The sequence below is a fragment of the Chelmon rostratus genome, chromosome 2, assembly GCF_017976325.1.
Source record: "Chelmon rostratus isolate fCheRos1 chromosome 2, fCheRos1.pri, whole genome shotgun sequence".
NCBI lineage: Eukaryota > Metazoa > Chordata > Actinopteri > Chaetodontiformes > Chaetodontidae > Chelmon > Chelmon rostratus.
Window position 1 is genome coordinate 15305786 of NC_055659.1, and position 20593 is coordinate 15326378.

Below are 20593 nucleotides of genomic sequence, written 5' to 3' on the forward strand. Positions count from 1 at the left end.
TTTTCCATATGTGTGGAAAAAAAAGTGACTTTACTGTTTTCAGAGGGGCTGCCCTTGCGCAATAGGTTTTCTATGTATCCGTTAGTACCAGTGCCTCTCATGCTGTGGAAAATCTATGCAGGACTATCTGGGATTTGAGACTGAAAGAAACAGAAAGGACAGCTGTCTGTTGTGCTCCGCAGACGACTTAAGACAGGTTTGAGCTACAACAGGCCAGAATGAGAGGACTGTATGCCATTTTACTCTTTTTCATCTTTGTCTGCTGCATCAGGGGTAAGTCTTGTTACTGAATGAGTTCATTTACTTACATTGTTCACTTATTTTATGTGCATATTCAGTCTCATTGTGTCCTTGAGAGTCTTTTTTATTCTTTTGTAAATGTTGGCTTCTGGTTGTTGACGGCAAGATTGTTTCTCTTTTTGCAGCTTTTTGTGGACATTATTAAAACTGATTGCAACATTAGAAAAGTTGTAAAGTCACTTCACAGTTTACAAAAATGCAAAGTTGGCTTTAGATTTTTATTTATTAATGCACAAAAAAAAAAGTATTAAATACCTGCATCTTACTAAAACACATATATGCGTGAAGTCGACAAAATGCGTGTGATGTCCTGATGAACTTGTGTGAACTGCCCCTTGCACGATAGCAAAGAAGATGCGGTGGTGTACAGTGTCCGACCCCGAGCAGAGGAAGTGTGCAGAACTAGCTAAAGCTCTGGTGGCAGTGCTGCCTCCAGCTGCTGTGGCAGCTTTTGCCAGACTCTCGTGCATACGAGCGTCCAGCACGACTGACTGCATCGACAAGATCAGGGTGAGCCTCCCTTCACCTGACATGTCATGAATTAAGCAGAAAGGTGTGCGAAGGACAGTTAAATCACAGTGGCAGACAGCAGCCATATGAAGTTAAGTGTGTGTTTTTTACTTATCTATGAAGTCAATACAATAAAACATTTCCTTTACAAATTCACACAGAAACCCCCTTAAAGCCAAGCTGGATTTCTGAACAAATTCTCAGAAATTAATTGACAATAAAAGCCTGAGTTGGAAAAGAGAATAGACGTAGAGAAAACAAATGCTTTGAATCAAATACTCCAGATTTTTACCTTTCAGTGTAAGAGAGATGACTGAACACAGGCACATTCGTCATATAAAGTCTCACAGGCGACCTTCGCTGGAGGGCAGATCAGGATATTGGGTTTAAAAATCTGATCATGTCTGCTAAATGCCCTTCCATTTCCCGCTGGCTAACTGACACCATGTTTTTTTTGAAACTTGAGAAAATTAAATGCGCGCTGAGAGGTTGTACTGACAAGTTTTTCCATAAATGGCAACCCTTTATTTCGTATTTCACAAATTTAGAAGTACTGTCCGATTGAATGTGTGCCTGTTGTTGTTGCATTTAATTATACTCAAGTAACCATTAGCAGGTACTGGTCGTGGTGAGCTGACGTGGGGTGGGGTGGGAGGGTGTAGTTTGTTCATTTTATTCAGTTTTTCCTTTCCTTTTTTAAGTTATCACATTCATTTTCTTCGACACTCTGTTTCGAGAGTGCTTTTTCCATTTAATGTTTTTGTGTGTATATGTGTGTGTGTGTGTACATATGTGTAAATTTGTGCACATATGTGTGCATATATGTATTTATTTTAAAAAAAACAAAACAAAAGAAGGTAAATTGTAATTTTGTGATTGGAAGTATCTTACTTGTTTTCAATAAAAATATTTGGGGAAAAAATCTGATAACAATAAATTAGCTGATATTTTTTTTAACGCAAAAACTTTTTGTAAAACATTTTTTTTAATCTCCTATATTTCTTCTTAAAGAATTCTGACCAAGGTATGAACTGAAGAGGTCATTTTGTGTGTTCTTCATGGCAGTTTTGTAATGCAGTTCCATACACACCGATGTCCAGTGGATTTATCTGTATAGATCTGTTCTTGATAATAACCTGATCACAATGCAAGAGGTTGGCATGTTAAATGGAGGAAATTTCAAAACCAGGAAGAGTCAAAAGCCACTGATGGTACTGTTTTCATATGGACATCCATTATAACTGTTCTGCAAACCACTAAATCTGGAAAAGTGAAAGGCTTTGAGTACTTACTACATCAACTGTTATTAACATGAACAAATAATATCTCTTGGATGATTTTGTTTAATGAAAGCCTTGGAAGGTGTATGAACCCTGATGGAGCAGCACTATAGTAAGGTCTCCTCTTTTATAATATTAAGAGTAGCTGTGTTAATTCTTTGTTTCAGGCTAACCGTGCTGATATAGTGACGCTGGATGCAGGGGAAGTTTATTCTGCTGTGAAGCAGTTTGGCCTCGTCGTCATTGCCAAGGAGATATACAGCGACGGTAGGTTTACCTCACCCTGCCAGGACACTTCAGCATCTCTCTTCAGCACTTGCGTCTGAGTCAGTGTACCTGTGTGTGTTTGTCCATCTATGTGAGTCCTGCAGGAGGCTGCATTCTGTCTGTGGCTGTGGTGAGAAACAGCACTTTGGACATACGGTCCCTGCAGGGCCTCAGGAGCTGTCACAGTGGGGTTCGATGGACGGCCGGATGGAGTCTTCCACTCGGCTTCCTGCTGTCCCGCAACTACCTGAGCTGGTCAAAGGAGCAGCCGCTCAGTCAGGGTAATGTAAAGTGTGCAAATCTTTCTATTGTGTCATTTCTGGTCCTCTCATCTTTCAGTGCCCTCACTTGTTTTTCTCCTCTCGAGCAGACGTCAGCACCTTTTTCAGTGCCAGCTGCATTCCTGGAGCTGCTGCCATGGCACCACCTCTGTGCGCTCTGTGCCAAGGCCAGAAGTCCTACATTCGCCAGAAGAATTACCACTGCGAAACGTCCCACAGTGAGCCCTACTACAACAGCCAAGGAGCCCTCAGGTCAGGCAACAAAGGCTCTACAAGCTTCCGACTCACGACGCACATTTGCTGTATTTCAAACATGAAGACGGTGAAACATTAGAGATATTTTATTTCCTTTTTTGCCCTGTCACAGATGTCTCAGGAACGGGGCAGGAGATGTTGGATTTGTGGACCATTTAGCTCTTGAAAGTATTGATGGTAAACTATCCTCTAATGGACTTCTGGAAAGCTTTTCAAAGGCGTCCTGGTGGGCGAGGGATTTAAGAGACTGACCACTTCTTCGCCACGTCTCTGATCCAGCCAGAGTTGGACATTTTGGAGTTGCTCAGCTATATAATAATATATAATAATCCACAAAAAGGATTACAAATAAGTCTGTAGTCTAATAATTGTCAAATTGTAAAAGTAAAGGATAAATGACTGAACTGTCTTCTGGCACTGTGGTACAGTTGTAATATTAGTGGTGCAAACACAAAACCAATCAACCCTCCTGAAAAATGAGTTCAAACCTAAACATCGACATTTCCAGGCTCACTGTGTCCTGCATGAAAAAACATTACAGCAACGTCCACTTATATGCCAATAATATTAACATCCATCCATCCATCTTCAGTTCAATGCAACACATTTGGGACATAACGAAGGATGAAGATGTACAGAATCTGAAGTGAAAATCTCATCAACATCTGCTTTTCTTGTTCTGTTTGATGTCTCAGACAGCGATGGAGACGAGTTCAGGTTGCTGTGTACAAATGGCACACAAGCTCCTCTCAGCCACTACAGAAGCTGCAACCTGGGACGTGGTCCAGGAGGCGGCATGGTCACCAGATCTAACTTTCGCAAGGTTGCTCGCAAGTTTCTAGTGACGGTGCAGGTACATATTCTCTACTCACACTTTGTTTCCACGCTGCATGTCCGTAGATCCTCCTTTTGCCCCATTAAAAGACTCTTAAGGGAATCCTTATTGTTGTTTAGATGCTGTTTGGCCAACAAGGACGAGAGAGGCAGCGCTTCAACCTCTTTAACTCCTCTTCTTTTGGAGAAAATGACCTTCTCTTCAAAGATGCCACACATAAACTCGCCGTTCTGCCAGACGGCATGGATGTAAGTCAGGTTCTGGGGCTGGATTATGTGGCACTCCTCAAAGGCCTTGGACATGAAGGTGCTTACCCGCATTGGTGTGTGGTTGTTAATCCTTTTAATTGAAAACAGGCAGGCAGTGACTGATGACCTCTGACCTCTGTGTGCAGGAAGCTCGCTGGAGGACAGTGTGGTGCGGTGGTGCTGTATTAGCCACGCAGAGCAGAAGAAATGTGAGCAGTGGGCTCTCAGTATAAAGTCAGACCCGCTGGTGTGCGTCAGAGCCGTCTCAATACGAGACTGTATCGAGAAAATCAAGGTAAGTCATTCCAGTAATATAAATCACAGGATGTCGGGATGTTGAAGACTTCACTGTAAATTGAGCTGCATTCTCTCTCTGATGCTACAGAGGGACGAGGTGGACGCTGTCTCGCTGGATGCAACTCACTCTTTCATCGCAGGAAAATGCGGTCTCGTCCCTGTAGTCACAGAATATTATGGTAAGACTCAGTTAACATCAACACAAAGAGACCAGTCCAAAATCAGACCTTTTCTACTGTATATGTCTTACTGACTGATGGTTTTCATTAGTGGCTTAATCTATTTCTGACAGATTTGGGGTTTTTTGGCAATTATTTTAATAATTGATTGATCTTTCTTTTTGATTCATGAAGCAAAAAAATTCTGACATTTGCTCAAACATGAAGATTTGCTGCTTTTTTCCATTTTTCTGTCAGTGTTTTTATACCAGTCTTTGAATAATAAGACAATATGCAAATAAATTGACTGCCAATAATGATAAAATGATAACACTAGTGGATGGGAAAAAAATACATCAACAGAAATTACTAATGCATAATAAAAAAGGAAATCTCAGAAAGTGGATCCAGAACCTTGTGGTGTATCATTATGGTCATACTCTACCAAAACAAGTCTTTCAGGTTTAATAGACAAGATCCAGCATTTCCCATATTTTTCTCAAACTTGTCCTGCTGCAGACTTGTGCAGAAAGTTGTTCTTTCCATCAGTAAGATGTTTTAATTGCGGTTAATTCTGTCATCAACTGAATTTATCTCAGGCTTTAGCCACTTTCTAGCAATGGCCTTTTTCTCTGCCTGCAGCATTTAAAATTACTGCAATTAACATTTTCTGAAGGCAGAGCATCTGGACAGAGAGCGTCTAATTTTAGTGGGGTTTCTACTCAGAGTTTTTCACTAAATTGTGAAATTTTATGAACTAAATAAGTAATTGTAAAAAAAATAATCATCTGATAAATCATTAAATTAGCTTCAGCTTCAGTCTTCATTAACTAGAAAAATACTGATGTGTGTCTGCTGTGTTTCTCATGGACTCTCAGGAGGAGAATGTGTGCCTGCTGAAGGATCGACCCACTTAGAGACAGATGGTAAGACGCTGCAGTCAGTGAGCAACTTGTAGCTGAGGGCATTAATGTCTCCACACTGAGAGCGCCACTTTCTCTGTCCTCAGTGTTGCCCTCAGTGGCGGGTGTGGCAGTGGCAAAGCGCTCCAGCAGAAACGTATTCATCGGGAACCTCGGAGGCCGTCGCTCCTGTCACGGTTACATGTACAGCCCAGCAGGCTGGCTGCTGCCGTCCAGACACACGCTGAGCCTGGAGCATAACAGCAGCTCCCCCTGTGATCCAAACCAGGGTACTGCTCTGAATCACTCATGTAGAGTCCTGCACATCGGCCATGTTCACCAGAAATCAACTTGACACTTACACAGACAGTGCTGTTGTTATATTATACCTCTTCTCTGTGTGCTTTGACCTCTTGACCTCACACAGTATAGCTGCAGAATGCCACTTTGTGTTTTCTTAGCCTACAACGAGGTGTTTTGGAAAGGCTGTCTTCCCGGCTCTCAGGGGAATCTGTGTAAAGTGTGTATGGGAGGCACCGGGGAGGCCGCCACCAAACGCTGCGCTGACAACCACAATGAGCGTTACTATGGCAACATGGGAGCTTTAAGGTATGCACAGCGGCTTACCTGAACCACAGCTTTCTGCTCATCTGCCAGCGCAGAGCATTTTTTATGAAAATTATGAAAGCTCATTATTTTCTCTCTTATCATTTGTTGTATCCAGCCATTTACTTTTGGTTTTATTTGTCCTGGTCCAGTTCTGTCCAGCTGTACTTTGTCCACAATTTACCCTCTGGGGGCAACAGGCGGTGTTTCGGGGCTTCCTGTGTTCCCAGCAGATATCTGGGTAACAAATATCTGGGCCAAGACTTCCTGTTTCATGCACTGGTCATTGTTTACAGTCTGATTAGCAACTTTAGACACAAAGATGACATTTCAGCTCATTTCTATGAACAGATATGTGGATTTGAATGCAAGTAAAAGTAAAAAATATAATAAAAAGCTAAATCGTGCAAAGATGATGGCCGATGGGTCCCGAGATTGCATTTCAGCCAATCTCTTTTGCTCTCCACAAGGACTGTTTACCTGAACGATTGGTCAATAGTAACTTGAATTACAAATGGCCTACAAGCAGAAATCACAAACAAATTTTGACCAATATCTCAAATAAAATCAAAGCCATCCATGTGGCTGGATGCTGCTCGGGCTAAGTGAGAAAATGTTTTTTATGAATTTGGCTGAACTGACCCTTTAATCCTTTACTCATTATTCCCATTATTCCCAGGTGTCTGGTTGGAGATCCCAGCGGTAAAAGCTACGGCGACGTGGCTTTCCTTGAGCAGCACAACCTTCAGGCCAACGTCCTCAGTGAGATATTCAAGGCGAAGTTTTGACATGAGCGTGCACACGGATGCAAACATATACTGTATGTTTATTATGTTACATTACGCCTTTGTCATGTTGTACGTCAGGTTTGAGTTCCACCGGATGGGCAGAGGGGTGGATGCCATCAGACTTTGAGCTGCTGTGTGGTGACGGTCGTCGGGCTCCATTGTCTGAGTGGGAGAGCTGCAACCTCGGAGTCGTGCCACCGAACACCATCATGACGCGCCCAGTTCTCACAGCGCGAGTGTACGACTTCCTCATGAAGTCACAGGTCAGCTTCTGTGGCTGTCTTTTAATGAATGGGAGTGTTTTAGTGTGTGTGTGTGCCCACTTAGTACCATGACAGCCCACAAGACATGAGGCTCTGCTCTTCAGCACCTCTACTGCTTAAAGACCCTTAAAGCTGCAGCTTGGAACAGATGAGACATGAAAGTCTTTAACTGGCACTGCATTCAGGACAGGCTTCAAGTCACAGTTTGAACTTTTCTTTAAGAGATATAAACACATCTTTCCAATAAAAAGGTACACATTTCTTTAGAGCTGCAACTAACAATTATTGTCGATTATTTTCTTGATTCATCGATCAGTTGTTTGGTTTATAAAATGTCAGAAAATGGTGAAAAATGTTTCTCAAAGTTTAAGATGACATCCTCAAATGCTTTCATTTGTCCACAACCCCAAACTATTCAGTTTACAGTCATAGAGGAGTGAAGAAACCAGAAAATATTCACATTTAAGAAGCTGTAATTTTGTCTTTTTTTTCTTTAAATTACTCACAATAGTTCAATTCAAATAGTGAGCGACTAATTTAATAGTTGACAATAGTTGCAGCTCTAAATTGTCTGTCTTACAAGACATTTTCCTGAACAAAATAGTCTAAAATGAGCAAAATCTTGATTTAAATCAGCAATTATCTGCATAAAAGAGTGCAAATCTGGCCAGAATGTAGATGCCATTTTTTTTGGTTCTACTATAATATGGACATATTTTAGTTTCTACCAAAACATTATTGATGTCCAGCAGCAGCTCTAGTCTCAACTCAGTTTTTTTTTTAATCTGATAGGAAACTTTGGCAGCCAACCCAAACTCAGAGTTCAAGCTCTTTGAGTCTCAGAAATATGGAGAAAGTGATCTGCTGTTCAAAGATGCAACTCAGTGTTTTGTCCACACAAGCCACATGGACTACCGCTCGATCCTCGGAGACGAGTTCTGCAGCCACGCAGAAGCTGTCTTCAACTGCACACACTCTGGTACGACTACGATCAAATACACTTGCCTGATTGTCAAATATATAATTAAACCACCCCTTACGTGTGTAGGTAATGCTAATGTTTACATCTGTTTTCCTTACTATAGATATCTTGGAGTTTTGTAATCAGGACGTGTGCAGCATATTTTGATGGTCATACAGGAGGAAACGTTACCTGTCCCTGTGCTGCTTCAGCCAGATCTGATGACTGCAATCCATCACTGGTATCATCCTGTTCACAGCAGAGACTGACGTCAAAATTCTTCTGCAAACCGAAGCGATTCATCTTTCAACTGTCACATTCGTCACCAGTCATTACTTTCACTGTCATGCTTCCCATAAGCCTTGTTTCATACACATGTTAAAGAATAGAGCAGAGCATGCAGCAACTTTCATTATAACACCATAACTTATAACCTTGTGCTGTGTATTATCTGCACGTCTTTCACAAACGCATTTACTTTGTATTTTTAAGGCTGAAAACAAATTCCAGACATTAACACAGCAAAGTGGAAACAGAAAACCTCATGCAGAGAAGCTGCGATGACTCACAGCACTGAGGTAAATACCAAAAGACATGACTACACCTGTAAATATATGAGTGTAAAATCAATGCTTGTATAACATGTAACAGGTGTGTAAATGATCCAAGCATTGCCTCAGTTGTTACATTTGCACATGCACCAGTTATATTACTGTATTTGTTAATACATTTCAAAGTAAGTGTGAGATTGGGAACCATGAGATGTGTGGGTATATCATTTTAAAGCAACAGTTATTACTATTTTATGTTGTTATTCTTATTTTATTTACTTGCTGTATGTTTTGCCTTTGTATTCTCTTTATTGTAAAGTGTGTTGGGACCATGCAGCATGGTGATTCTGCACTTTAAATAAAATTGATTGTTAATTAGTTGTAAAGCAGCTCAGCAATATATTTTCAGGACCTGAACACCTCTTTATAGAATGACTGAAGCTTTGGTTTGAATAAAAATATCCAAAGTCTTTGTTGATCACATGAAGAAAACTCATTACAGCTAGGACTAGTGCATTATAATTAGCTTTTACCAGTTATGTAATGCAGGGTATGTAATGGAGTTTAGTTGGTTCAGAATAATTCAGTCATCTTTTCCTATATTACCTGAAGTATCTGGATGCAATTAAACCTAGTATAAAACTTCATCACAAGGGCAAGTATATGGTCTTCTCGAGAACAGTGATAATATGATATATATATGGATATATGGTTACAAGCTCCATTCAAATAACAAGCAAACATGTAAGTATACGTATATTGTGTGTTATGTTTCTATGTTTACTGTTCAGGTAATCACTTGTATAAATAATTTAAAGATAATGATTCCTTTGGGCTACAGTTTTGAACACGGCTGCACACTGTTAGTACAAATATACAGTGATGTTAAAAAAATGTGGAAGATTTTAATCTCATCCGGAAAAAAAGAAATTTGGGCAAATACAACTGAACACTAGTAAGCTTGACTTTGACTACAATCCCAGACTACAACGGGACTGTTTGGTGTTACGTAAAACCTGGTATTTCCTGTTGCTGTGAAACAGTCCGACAAAGGTTCCCGTGTTGTGTCAGCTTGTTGTTGTTTTTCATAACACTAACTAGGACCAACACGTTGTAGCTGCTGACACTTTGCTGCAGTATCGTTAAACTGTAGCTAACACTGTAACTCACAAATAAGGTAAAGTATTGATTAACGCACCTAAACGAACTTAGCTAGCTAGCTGACTGTTAGCAAACCGGTTGAAACGTGCACTTTTAGAAAGTAGCTCAGTGAATGTTTAAGTAACATGTCTTGTTACATATTTTAATTTCATATATTAAAGCCTTGTTGGTATTAACGCTCATATGAACATTATTATGTAATGAGAGGTTGTGTAAAGCGAGTGTCGTGGCTTGTACTCGTGTAGCTTCTTAGCTAAGTGACTCTTAGCAGACTCTGTAAAGGTAACATGTCACTGACCCCCTTAGAGAAACATGGAGCAGGCTGCTAAGAAATGTGTGATTTGTATTCATCAGTGCTGTGTCTGTCTTGCTGTAGATGAGACTGCCACGGCGGATCCTCACACTGCACACAGCACCTGGACGGAGGGCTTCCTCAGTCCCCGCAGGTGTGTTGAACTTTGTCCCCGCCTGCAGCACCACTGATGCTCAGTCCCTGGAGCTGGTGCAGGACTTTGTGTCCCGAGCCAGGCGCCTGTTTGTCATCAGCGGAGCAGGACTCTCCACAGAGTCCGGCATCCCAGATTACCGCTCAGAGGGTGTCGGGCTGTATGCTCGCACTGACAGACGACCCATGCAGCATGTAGAGTTTATCCGCAGCGCGAAGGCCCGTCAGCGCTACTGGGCCAGAAACTTCGTCGGGTGGCCGCAGTTCTCCTCACATCAGCCAAACTGTGCGCACATGGCCCTGCAGCGGTGGGAGGAGAGCGGCAAGCTGCACTGGCTGGTTACACAGAATGTGGATGCTCTCCATTCAAAGGCAGGACACAGAGGACTGACTGAGCTCCACGGCTGTGCTCACAGGTGAGAAAACATCATCTGCACATGAACCTGCTCCAGTAGTTTGGGCAGTAGATTGTGGTCTTCAGATTTGTTTTATTTTGTCCAGGATTCATGACAAAGGAAAAGCACTGACTGACACATACTGGTGCATGATAAGATATTAAATTTGCTGTAAACAAAAATGGTTAACGGTGTCAGTAGAAATTAATTGGCCTTAAGAATATGGCAGAATATTTAAAAGATTTTTTGGAAAAAAAACGAACTTCATCCCATGTGGTGTCCAGCCAAACACACAGTTTTTGGTGTATTTGCCCAGGTTTTGAGGGTATCTGCCTTTGAAACTTGTGCTGCTGCCCAAATACCTTAGAGGTGAGTGGAATTTAATTTATAGTGCCCACAACAATAAAAAATTGTATTCAATACTTCAAAGAAAAGTGGTTAATCCACAGGCTTCACTGTCAGCACTTTCCATAGGGTCTATTGCTTCCATGTAAAGAAGTCTGTTCACAGAAGTCTTCTTAAGTATGTTGTCATGTTGTGAACATGTTAATATTCCATTCACCTTCACTGTGTCTCAAAACCAGGGCAAATAAAACCAAAACTATCTGCAACTATCAGCACCACTTGGGGTATGAGAGAAAATGTGTTGTGTGTGTGTGTGTGTGTGTGTGTGTGTGTGTGTGTGTGTGTGTGTGTGTGTGTGTGTGTGTGTGTGTGCGCGCGCGCGCGCGCGCGCGCGCGCATGTGTGTTATCATTTGGGTGAACTGACTCTTTAAGTCACCATCCACATGTCTGTCCACTAAAGTGCGTTTAAAGATGAAATGAGGAGTTCATGTACGTGTCTTCAGGGTGATGTGTCTTGGCTGTGGTGCCATCTCAGCGAGGGAGGAGCTCCAGGCGCGATTTGTAGCACTGAACCCAGACTGGAGAGCGCAGGCGAGCGGCGTCGCTCCTGATGGTGATGTCTTCATCGAGGACGAGCAGGTCCTCCATTTCAGAGTTCCCTCTTGCGAGGACTGCGGAGGGATACTGAAGCCTGAGGTCACGTTTTTCGGAGACACTGTGAACAAAGCGACAGTACAGTTTGTGCACGAGAGATTGGCAGAGTCGGATGCGGTGCTAGTCGCTGGGTCATCGTTACAGGTAGTTTTAGAAAAATGTATGCAGCACCTTGGTGTTTACAACACTTGTGGGTTTTTGTATTTAATTGTGTCCCTCTCTGTTATTCCAAGGTATACTCAGGATACAGGTTTTTACTGGCAGCGAGTGATAGGAAAATTCCAGTCGCCATCCTGAACATTGGGCCCACGAGGGCAGACCACCTGGCTGAGCTGAAAGTGAGTGGCCGCTGTGGTGAAGTGCTGTCAGCCATTCAGCCTGTCTGACTGTCATGGACATACGGTTTAGGTATTCTGTATTAAGCTGGTCAAAGGGCTGTCTAACTACCTCACATTTAAACAGAAAAACAACATACTTTAGTTTAACTGCCTCAGCTGTGTGGCACTCTTTTTGTGTAATGTAAAAGGAGCCATGAGCATTTTCACTTCTCTGCCAGGAGAATTTGCTGCTATTATCAAAGTAGGGCAAAAAACGGACTTATCTACTCTCACCTGTTTTATGCAGAACAGATGAATGTTAAACCTGTTTCTCATCCTATGTAGAAAAAAGTGCGCCTGCCTCAGAAATTCAGCCTATCTGCACACAACAGGTGTCAGGGGATCAATATCTTGGTCCAACAAAAACAGAGAGACATCTACTCTGCCAGCAGAAACAGAAAGACTCCAGCTGAACTGTGTTCGCCATTGCTTGTGTGGTTGATGATGTATGGTGTGGTCTGAAGGCCCCGGGTTGAAGGGTCACTACTACATTGATTGTGTTGGTTAGGAGGCTATTTGTTTGTGCAACAAAATTACAAGATATTTGTGGAAGTGCAAGCACTTCACGGGTAAGATACAACAGCGAGGTGAAGTTGTTGAAACTAGTTAAAGAGATTATACAACCTATACTGCAGTCAAGCGAAAGCAACGGTTAATCGAAACATGATCAAAATAAGAATATGGCCAAGTGCAATATCCAAATTGCAGGAGCTGCAATTTTTTAATAAAGGTAAAATGTGTCACAGCATGGCGTTATAAATGAAGCATTGTGGTGCTGCAGAGATGCCCTGACTGTTTGCTGTAGACCCCACCAACAATCACATCACCATCATTTTTATTTTTAAGTGAAGATGAAATGCAATTATTACCATTCCCACTATTATCACGACTCATATCTCAATGTTTGTAAAAATCGCAATACGTTTTTTTGTTTGCATATCATGTGCATTTCAAATGCTTGTATGGTCAACAGAATGGACCTTTTCTCATTTAACTTAGAATTAATTAACTGTACACGTGAGAGGCTTGAGACCAGAAACTGTTTTCAGCAAACTGTCGAGCAGTGGATCCTGTTCTACCTAAAACTGATGCAAATGTTAATATTTGAAATGTCATGACGGAAACATTTTATCTTCTGTTTTACGTCATTTAAAATAAATTATTTCAAAGCATTACAGCACTATGTTCATTAACTCGACGGATCGGATGTCTCCATAAATGTGTAGTTTTGCAGTGTGCTCCATACATTCAAGTGTCTCAGCGATACCAGTAGCCCAGTACACTTTGATGTCACTGCCAGTTAACCTTCACGCACCGCAAATATTTTTTTTGTTTGTTTTTGAGATGTTCCTTGAGCTGCTTCACAACATCCACAATTAGATTTTTCCAAGCTATAAGGAGCTCCCTCATTTACTTTGCATTGGATTCTTGGACAGAACACAGATACAGTTTTGCCCTCCAACAACTAAATGCAAAACAGGCATTTTTAATATTAGTTACTAGTACTAACCAATATGAGTCGGGTGTGGAATATTTGTTGTTCTGCCTTTATATTAATCATATAAAGAAGTCTCATCCTAAGTTTTTCTTAAATGTATTTGGTCACTTTAAGCAGTTACTCCTGTCATAGTGTGGCTGTATGTTTGAATAGCACTGTACATTCAGAAACAAACAGCTGTTTTCACACAGTTTAATGGAGTGATGAGGTGAACCCAAATATTCTCTGACAGTTTATTGTAAAAACAAACTTATCACAAACAGACTGAGGGCAGAGTGACTGTAGACTGACAAACTGTAAGATCCTTAAAGACATTTTGTTGCTGAAATCTTTCTTGTAAACAAAGCCTCCAGTTTTCCAGGGTGGACTGTGCCTCTTGAAGCAGATCAGCTGGGACACTGAAGGAGTACAGACGACATATGTGACCTTCGGAGTCCGCCTGCCATGTAGCTGAAGCTGTAGTCACCATCAGGGGAGTCATAGCCAGGCAGTTTTCAAAGCTCTCGGTCTGATCAAACCAGTAAGTGACAGGGTAACCCAATAAAAGACCAAACACTGTGCACAGGTTCCAGTCCTCTGCTTTCTCTCCAACGTAATGAGGTTTCTCAGCCTCCTTCATTTGTTCCAACCCTCTCAGGAGAAGCAGTACATCGTGTGTCATGCTCCTCAGCTCTCCTCTCAGTGGATCAGTGATTTTGGGCTTCTCCAGTGAGTGGCAGACATCAATCACAGCCACGTTGCGATCATGAAACAGCTGTTCTACATTTGATCTGACTGCTACTGGATTAATGACAAGAGCGTTTCCATTTAAATCCAGCGTGAGAAGTGATTTAGACACCAGCTGGGAGGACTGCAAAGAGCTCAAATACTGCTGCACCTGTTCTGCACTGGCACTGTTGCTATCATACAGTAAAGCTGGTTTCAATCCCAAATCAACAGCCGAGACCTGAGCAGCCAAGTCCAGACTCTGAGGGATGGACAGAGGTTTTCTACCAGCAAACAGCCATTTACGAGCTGCAGCAACAAAGAGCTCCTGGGTGGACATGTCACATGACACACTGTTCAAATGTATCAAAATGATACACTTCAGTGATTAGACTTGTTCAGAGAATTTAAAAAATTAAAGCTATTATATGGGTCAACAACAACAACAACAACAGAGACACTGATTCAATGTAATTCTTTCTCTTCAGGCCACCTACTGTACAATGACATGAAACAAGTTTAGAGACAAATGAAGCTAATTGAGGCCAACAGGATGATTTGTTTTAAAGTAACAAGTCACAAAAGTTTCATGAGCATTTAGTCATGTCCCTTGTTTCTTCTTTGTTGGTCCAAGACAGCTGAACAGGAACAAAAAAATATATATGTCAGTTTACTTCATGCAAATAATTTGTAACTTTTGCATTGGGCTGCATTTGTACAAATTCATGATAAATGAGGCATTTACAATGACACACAATAGTTTGGTCAATAGTAAACTGGATATAAATGGGCAGCACCGCCCGCTGGCTCCAGTAAAGAACATGGTCTCACCATCATCCTGGTTTTGACCAGGTTATGTCACAGGCTGAGGAGACATCAGGTCAAAATCTGAGAGATTTCTTGCAACCCAAACACCAGCTGCAAACAAGCCCAGGTTGACCAGAAGATTCCTGAAAAAGAAGAGTATGAGTAAACACTGTTGTGACTGTTGGTTAATTTATTATTATTATTATTATTATTATTTTAAGTTGTGACCAAGATATGCACCGAACAGGACATTTGGCTGTCTTGGCAAATTACCTCATACATATTTTGGCTATTCTGTACAGCAGATTCTTACTCGTGCACTAATAACTACATATCTGCAGTAATCCAGTACTAGCCGAAATATCAGCCCTGCCGATTTCTCGATATGGATGCAATATATTCACAATATTGTTACAAAACTGAAAGAATTAATATTTAGAAACTAGGTTTCGCCACAGGACTTTCTTCAAGACAGGACCCCAAGATCCACGTAAAACAGCAGGTCCCAAAAAGGTCATATGAGTGAATTCTTCATTATCACGGTGCAGTTTCTCGCGCTTGGTTATCAACTAAACTACCAGTTGACATACAGTCGGTGTGGAGCTTTCCGGGGCCCCTGGAGCTCGGGACCCCGGAGCAGTTGCCCACTTGGCCAAGCCTTGATAGTGACAAAAGGGTTTGACTGGTCCAAAAAACGAGAGAGACTGGACGAGGCAAGGACAAATCTCTCCGACGCAGTGTATGCTAACGTTAGCTACAAGGCTAACGACCACACAGTCCAAACACCTTACATATTGTTGAATCCACATAAGCTCACCTTCTGAAGTCGTTTCTGTCTGTTGCAAACCGACAAGCTGAACTGATCCACTCCATCACACCGGAGGAAGGTCCCTTTTTGACGTTTGATCCGCTCATCTTGCTAACGTGCGCTGTAACGACAGAAGCAGCAACGAGGGGAACAGACAGGATGAGGAAGAGTTTAGATGTAACACAAGTACGGGGTGCGATAAAGCTCAAACTTCTGACGTCCTTACCCAACTCGATTAGCGTTACATGTCCAAAGATGTCTGCTACAAGGTACCGTCGGTTCTTGAAACTATGCGAGGAATGGCCGCGGGACGAGTTCAAGAAAGGCCGTGATTTAGGAACATTTCTGCGGCAGAGAGTAGCTTTAGCCTTCCGTGAAGGTGAAAACACACAGGTACTGTAAAGTTATTTTGACTGACGCGACACACGGCTCCCCCTTTGCTAACAAACACACCAAAGCTAAGTTAGCTAAGTGGATAATCGTGAGGAGGACAGTCGGTGGCGAGAGTGCTAACAGCCTTCGACCTTGCCTGCCCTGGTCAGCATATACCTGTAAAGCCTCTTTTTAATGAACGGTATAAAAGCAGTTTTAAAGTGCTAATGCTAATGATGTTACATTTGTATCAGTTTGTCCACAGAAAATTAGCCAACCTGCTAGAACCAAAATTTCATGTAAACAGTGTTTCAGAAGTGGTACAGGCGCAATTTTAAGTATATTTTTGAGGTCGTTGCATTAAATTACAATTTTATGCAACTGTATATTTCACTGCATGTTAGAGAAAAATATTTTTCTTTTTAGTCCACCAAATTTATTTAAAGGGTAGTTTTTACATTTCCACTGATATCAGATTCTTGAAGTTAATACTGATATTGTTAATTGGGAGTTTTAAAAATTAAGTTTTGACCAATATTTTTTTTAACATATATGCAAATACAACACAAATACACTGTATTATTTAAAAGTTATTGTTACGTACTGTATCCGCTAACATATACATGTAATAAGCTAAAATAAGATGATAATATCTGCCTGCCAATGTGTTATGTTTTCTTCTAATTAATTACTTTTTAGGTAAATATTTGGATCCAAAAATGGTCCATTTTAAAATATGATATAATATGAAGATATAAAAGTGTGGTTTTGGTAGAATTAGATGAGTGTCTGTTTCATTGGCACAATGGATATGTGTGCACTTTTATAATTTCCAGATTTATTTGCTTATCAAATGTCAGGAGTACAAATATTAGACTTTTTCATTGAAACTGCTTATGCTAGCATTCACATCCAATCAATACATTTTTCATCCATCAGATCTCGGATCCAGAAAGGTGTGACCAGATGTATGAAAGTTTGGCCCGCATTAACAGCAACGTATACAAACAGCGAGTAAGTACAGCCTATGTTTCTGTAACTGTATTTACTACATCTTTGCATTAAAGGGTATTTTAATGAATAATTTTCTGCCAAAAACATGCATCATAACTTATATTCCCCTACAGAGCTGTCTGTAGCTTGAAGTGTATCAGCTAGGGAACTTCTCCATCATGTTCAAGGCTGTAAAGGAGTTACTTTTTAGCATTCATTCTGCGATGAGGATAGTAAAATATTTTCTCTACCAAGCACTGACATACAATGCTGTCTCTCCTATGAAACTTGATTTCTTTAGGATGAGGACTGTTAGTTTGTCACATAACTATAATTTGTGATGTTTAATACTTTCACCTTGAGCATTAAACATCAAAAATATACAGAAAATGGGTAAAAAGTACTCCAAACAATGTATTTACCTAATTGTTTTATGAGTGTGTGTGTGTTTTTTTTTTCTTTCAGTTTCCTCGTGTAAGAGACACAAGCTTTACTGGAGTAACTGTGGAAGAGTGTAAACTGCTTTTGTCAGGTATTCATCACAATTCACCACATTTATGCTTGTGACTTTTTATGAAACATACACTTGTTAGTTCTTTTTTTTTTCATTGCACAGGTAATGTGCAACAGATGGACGATGAAAAAAAGGGCTTGTGGAAGACTCTAATGGACAGATTCTCCAAATCACCTGAAGACGCTCCAGAGAAAGCTCCTGAAAAATAAATGTTTTCTTTCTTTTCTTTTCTCTTTGCATGCGTAGAAATAAAGTTTATTGTTGGTATCTTTATTGACTGTTTTGTCATTTCAAATGTCATTTTTATGATATTGTGATTTACTTTCCAAACTATTTTAACTTAAGTTTGCAGCTTTCGGGGGATATAAAGAAGGGTTAATTGGAGAGGAATACACAAATACCAAAAAAAAACCCACAATATACCAAATACATTTTAAGGATAAGAAGGAATTTGGTGAAGACCATTGGCCAAGACCATTGGACAGCCTATGACCTACTTTATATTAAGCAACTAATAAAGTTGCACTGATCCAACTTTCTCTCCCCCAGCACCAATTCTGATACCTTAACTCTGGTTTTGCAGTTAATGATGATACTCGTTTTTATGCAAAGTATGCTGTGCCCTTAAAAAAAAAAGGTACTAAACATGATTTCACACTTTATTTGAAAAACACACTGGCTGATGATACACTGGAACAAATGCACTTTTTTATTGGTGATCTTTTCCATTTGGTTAACAAATCAGAGCAGGTTGATTGACAGTAAGACATTCAACTCATCCTGATCAGACAGAGTAACACACCTGCTCAGCTTTAACATGCTGCCACATCAGTCGCTGCAGATAACTGTAAACAAATGTCTGCTGGACAAACTGACTATTTCTTCGAATTTCCCCAGCTGGGGATTAATAAGGACTTATGTCATTTCTCAGTTACCTTTTTTACAAATTTTTTTTTTCCACATTAGACAACATATTTGCAGATAGTTAAGCTGGTAGTTAAACATCGATCCTCAGAGATATCAGCAGGACATTCAAATTCAAATGATTCACAATGTCAGGTTTTTTTCCCTCCTACTCTTCTTTTTTCTCAGGGTTGTCTCTCCATATGCAGTAGTTGAGAGAGGTGGCGATGCACAGCCAGCCCAGGTAGGGTGCCATTAGCAGAGTGGCAGTGCGGCTGATGGGATACCAAGATGCCATGGTGGCTCCAACAGTCCCAGTAAGCAGCACAATCTCAATGAGTGCCTAAATTGGGCAGAGACACAGATGTAGGATATTGAACTGTCACACCTGCTACATTCCCCATAATCATCTCAATTTGGTCTCCCAGTTGAAAGGGATAATTACAGTTGAGCATTAAACTTACCAATTTCAGCTTGTGTGCACCAAAGAAAATAGGAGTCCAGGCCCAGTTCAAAGCCAGCTGCAGCCCATAAAGTCCCAGTGGAACTAGTGCATCCTCAGTAAAACCTCCCAGCTCTTTCCACACCAGGTAGGAGCCATACCTGCATTACAAATTTCAAACAGAATAACTCAGGTGGAGGTTGCATTAGAGAGAATAAAAGGCTGCATGACCCAGTCAAGATGATGCCTACCCCATGCCTGTATACAGACAGGTCCATATCACAGGGAATGCAGCATTCGGTGGGCGCCATGATGGTTTCTGCAGGGTTTTGTACCAGGTCTTCACCTCTCTGCGTGTGATGTAACCGCCATAGAGCCCTCCCAAGTGTGGCAGGGCGGTCATTCCAACCAGGGGCAGCCACATGTTCTGAGATAAGAGCAGGACACATCATAACTGTTAGGCCACAGCTAGGGCTGGGTATGAACCTCGTAACTTCTTCCGTAATGAGAAAAAAAGAAAACAACAAGGAGAATCAAAGTTGTGGGACAGAAAACCAAACCAATAAGCTGAAAGATGCTTTCAAGCGATGCAGAGCTGATGAGACCTGCAGAGTTAGGAGGTAATTTTATATGGGTCCATCACTGCTGTTGACCCCAAGTCTCAGACAGGTCGTTTTGCGATCCATTGTTAATGTGAAAACACTGACACCTGCTTAAAACACGAACATTAACATCACCATCGTCCTCATGAATCCAGTATCTATTTGAGGAAGCTATTTTAGGACAGTTATGGTCTAGCAACTCCAGTTTTTATCAGTTATTACTACATGGTAATTCGACTCAAAGTGCAGACTGACTTGAGCTAACCTGAAGTGCACGTTCTGTTAACTAACACATGGGTTGCAAGACTCCAGCAAGTCTCCTGAGGTGAATTGTCACGCTGTCCTGACAGAGTAACGACCACTGGCTGTAGACTCAGGAGGGCTTGAAAACGCACTCAGAAAAACGTAGTTGTAGAACATTAACAGGCGTGGTTTTTGGCCAAACTCTGGAGTCACGCGACTGGCGGTTGGCAAAATAAAAACGTTCGAAGTCGGATTTTAACTGGACAGCAAATGATGCTAATTTTAAGCTAATTTGTCTTCGTTTTAAGCGGAAAGACATTCTGGCGCAGTTGTAGTTTCGCACTCGGCGGCTCACGGTGTGGGATTCGTAACTTACAACACTTAAAAACTAGCTAGGTCAACGTTTAAAGCTAATTTCTCTAAAACTGTACCTCAGAAAGGTCAAAGCTGTGACATGTTACTCACCGTACGCTCAGCGCTCAGCTCCTTCGCACAGTATGTGAGTGTGTGTGTGTGTGTTGTTTTGTCGGACTGATGCTACACAGCTGCTGAGGAATCCTCGGACATGCTGCTGTGTTGTGATATAATGCTAAGTTTGTTGGACGGGCAGGGCTGTTTTATCTGTGCGGCCAGTGACACACTTCACAGACGCTCCCTGCGCCGCCACACACACACACAAACCCACACACACACACAAACACATGCGCGCGCGCGCACACGCACACAGCAAAACGCTGTGACGTTGAAGCGTGGTTAGCAACGATTGGTCGCCAAGACGGAGCTAAGAGGGGACTGACGGCTGGTGGAGTATTGTGGTAGCTAAATA

General features: G+C 41.4%; 6 protein-coding genes across 6 annotated transcripts; 3 read left to right on the forward strand and 3 right to left on the reverse strand.

The window, feature by feature from the left end:
* Positions 1 to 15: 15 nt before the first annotated feature.
* On the forward strand, positions 16 to 8870 carry zgc:172271 (uncharacterized protein LOC100000381 homolog). Its single transcript, XM_041961717.1, has 17 exons — positions 16 to 273; positions 647 to 810; positions 2258 to 2357; positions 2462 to 2638; positions 2728 to 2890; positions 3006 to 3070; positions 3589 to 3746; positions 3848 to 4034; positions 4123 to 4271; positions 4362 to 4452; positions 5310 to 5357; positions 5441 to 5623; positions 5795 to 5942; positions 6619 to 6701; positions 6806 to 6990; positions 7783 to 7969; positions 8076 to 8870. Exons 1-17 carry the CDS (start codon positions 219 to 221, stop codon positions 8117 to 8119), a joined length of 2187 nt encoding a protein of 728 aa, XP_041817651.1. The 5' UTR covers positions 16 to 218; the 3' UTR covers positions 8120 to 8870.
* A 678-nt stretch (positions 8871 to 9548) lies between these two features.
* sirt4 (sirtuin 4) lies at positions 9549 to 13052 on the forward strand. The gene is made up of 4 exons (XM_041959446.1): positions 9549 to 9679; positions 10040 to 10524; positions 11353 to 11647; positions 11737 to 13052. Exons 2-4 carry the CDS (start codon positions 10040 to 10042, stop codon positions 11887 to 11889), a joined length of 933 nt encoding a protein of 310 aa, XP_041815380.1. The 5' UTR covers positions 9549 to 9679; the 3' UTR covers positions 11890 to 13052.
* A 545-nt stretch (positions 13053 to 13597) lies between these two features.
* c2h1orf74 (chromosome 2 C1orf74 homolog) lies at positions 13598 to 14424 on the reverse strand. Its single transcript, XM_041957130.1, has one exon. The coding sequence runs from the start codon at positions 14421 to 14423 to the stop codon at positions 13632 to 13634; it is 792 nt and encodes a 263-aa protein (XP_041813064.1). The 5' UTR covers position 14424; the 3' UTR covers positions 13598 to 13631.
* Positions 14425 to 14542: 118 nt separating this feature from the next.
* tomm6 (translocase of outer mitochondrial membrane 6 homolog (yeast)) lies at positions 14543 to 15854 on the reverse strand. Its single transcript, XM_041957131.1, has 3 exons — positions 15708 to 15854; positions 14915 to 15033; positions 14543 to 14721 (listed from the first exon to the last, which is right to left on the reverse strand). The coding sequence occupies exons 1-2, from the start codon at positions 15803 to 15805 to the stop codon at positions 14937 to 14939; spliced, it is 195 nt and encodes a 64-aa protein (XP_041813065.1). The 5' UTR covers positions 15806 to 15854; the 3' UTR covers positions 14543 to 14721; positions 14915 to 14936.
* Positions 15855 to 15910: 56 nt separating this feature from the next.
* LOC121623214 (ubiquinol-cytochrome-c reductase complex assembly factor 2) lies at positions 15911 to 17850 on the forward strand. The gene is made up of 4 exons (XM_041960424.1): positions 15911 to 16091; positions 17010 to 17084; positions 17529 to 17595; positions 17680 to 17850. Exons 1-4 carry the CDS (start codon positions 15954 to 15956, stop codon positions 17784 to 17786), a joined length of 387 nt encoding a protein of 128 aa, XP_041816358.1. The 5' UTR covers positions 15911 to 15953; the 3' UTR covers positions 17787 to 17850.
* Positions 17851 to 18223: 373 nt separating this feature from the next.
* Positions 18224 to 20463, reverse strand: tspo (translocator protein). The gene is made up of 4 exons (XM_041955808.1): positions 20233 to 20463; positions 19174 to 19349; positions 18945 to 19083; positions 18224 to 18823 (listed from the first exon to the last, which is right to left on the reverse strand). Exons 2-4 carry the CDS (start codon positions 19344 to 19346, stop codon positions 18650 to 18652), a joined length of 486 nt encoding a protein of 161 aa, XP_041811742.1. The 5' UTR covers positions 19347 to 19349; positions 20233 to 20463; the 3' UTR covers positions 18224 to 18649.
* Between the last annotated feature and the right edge of the window lie 130 nt (positions 20464 to 20593).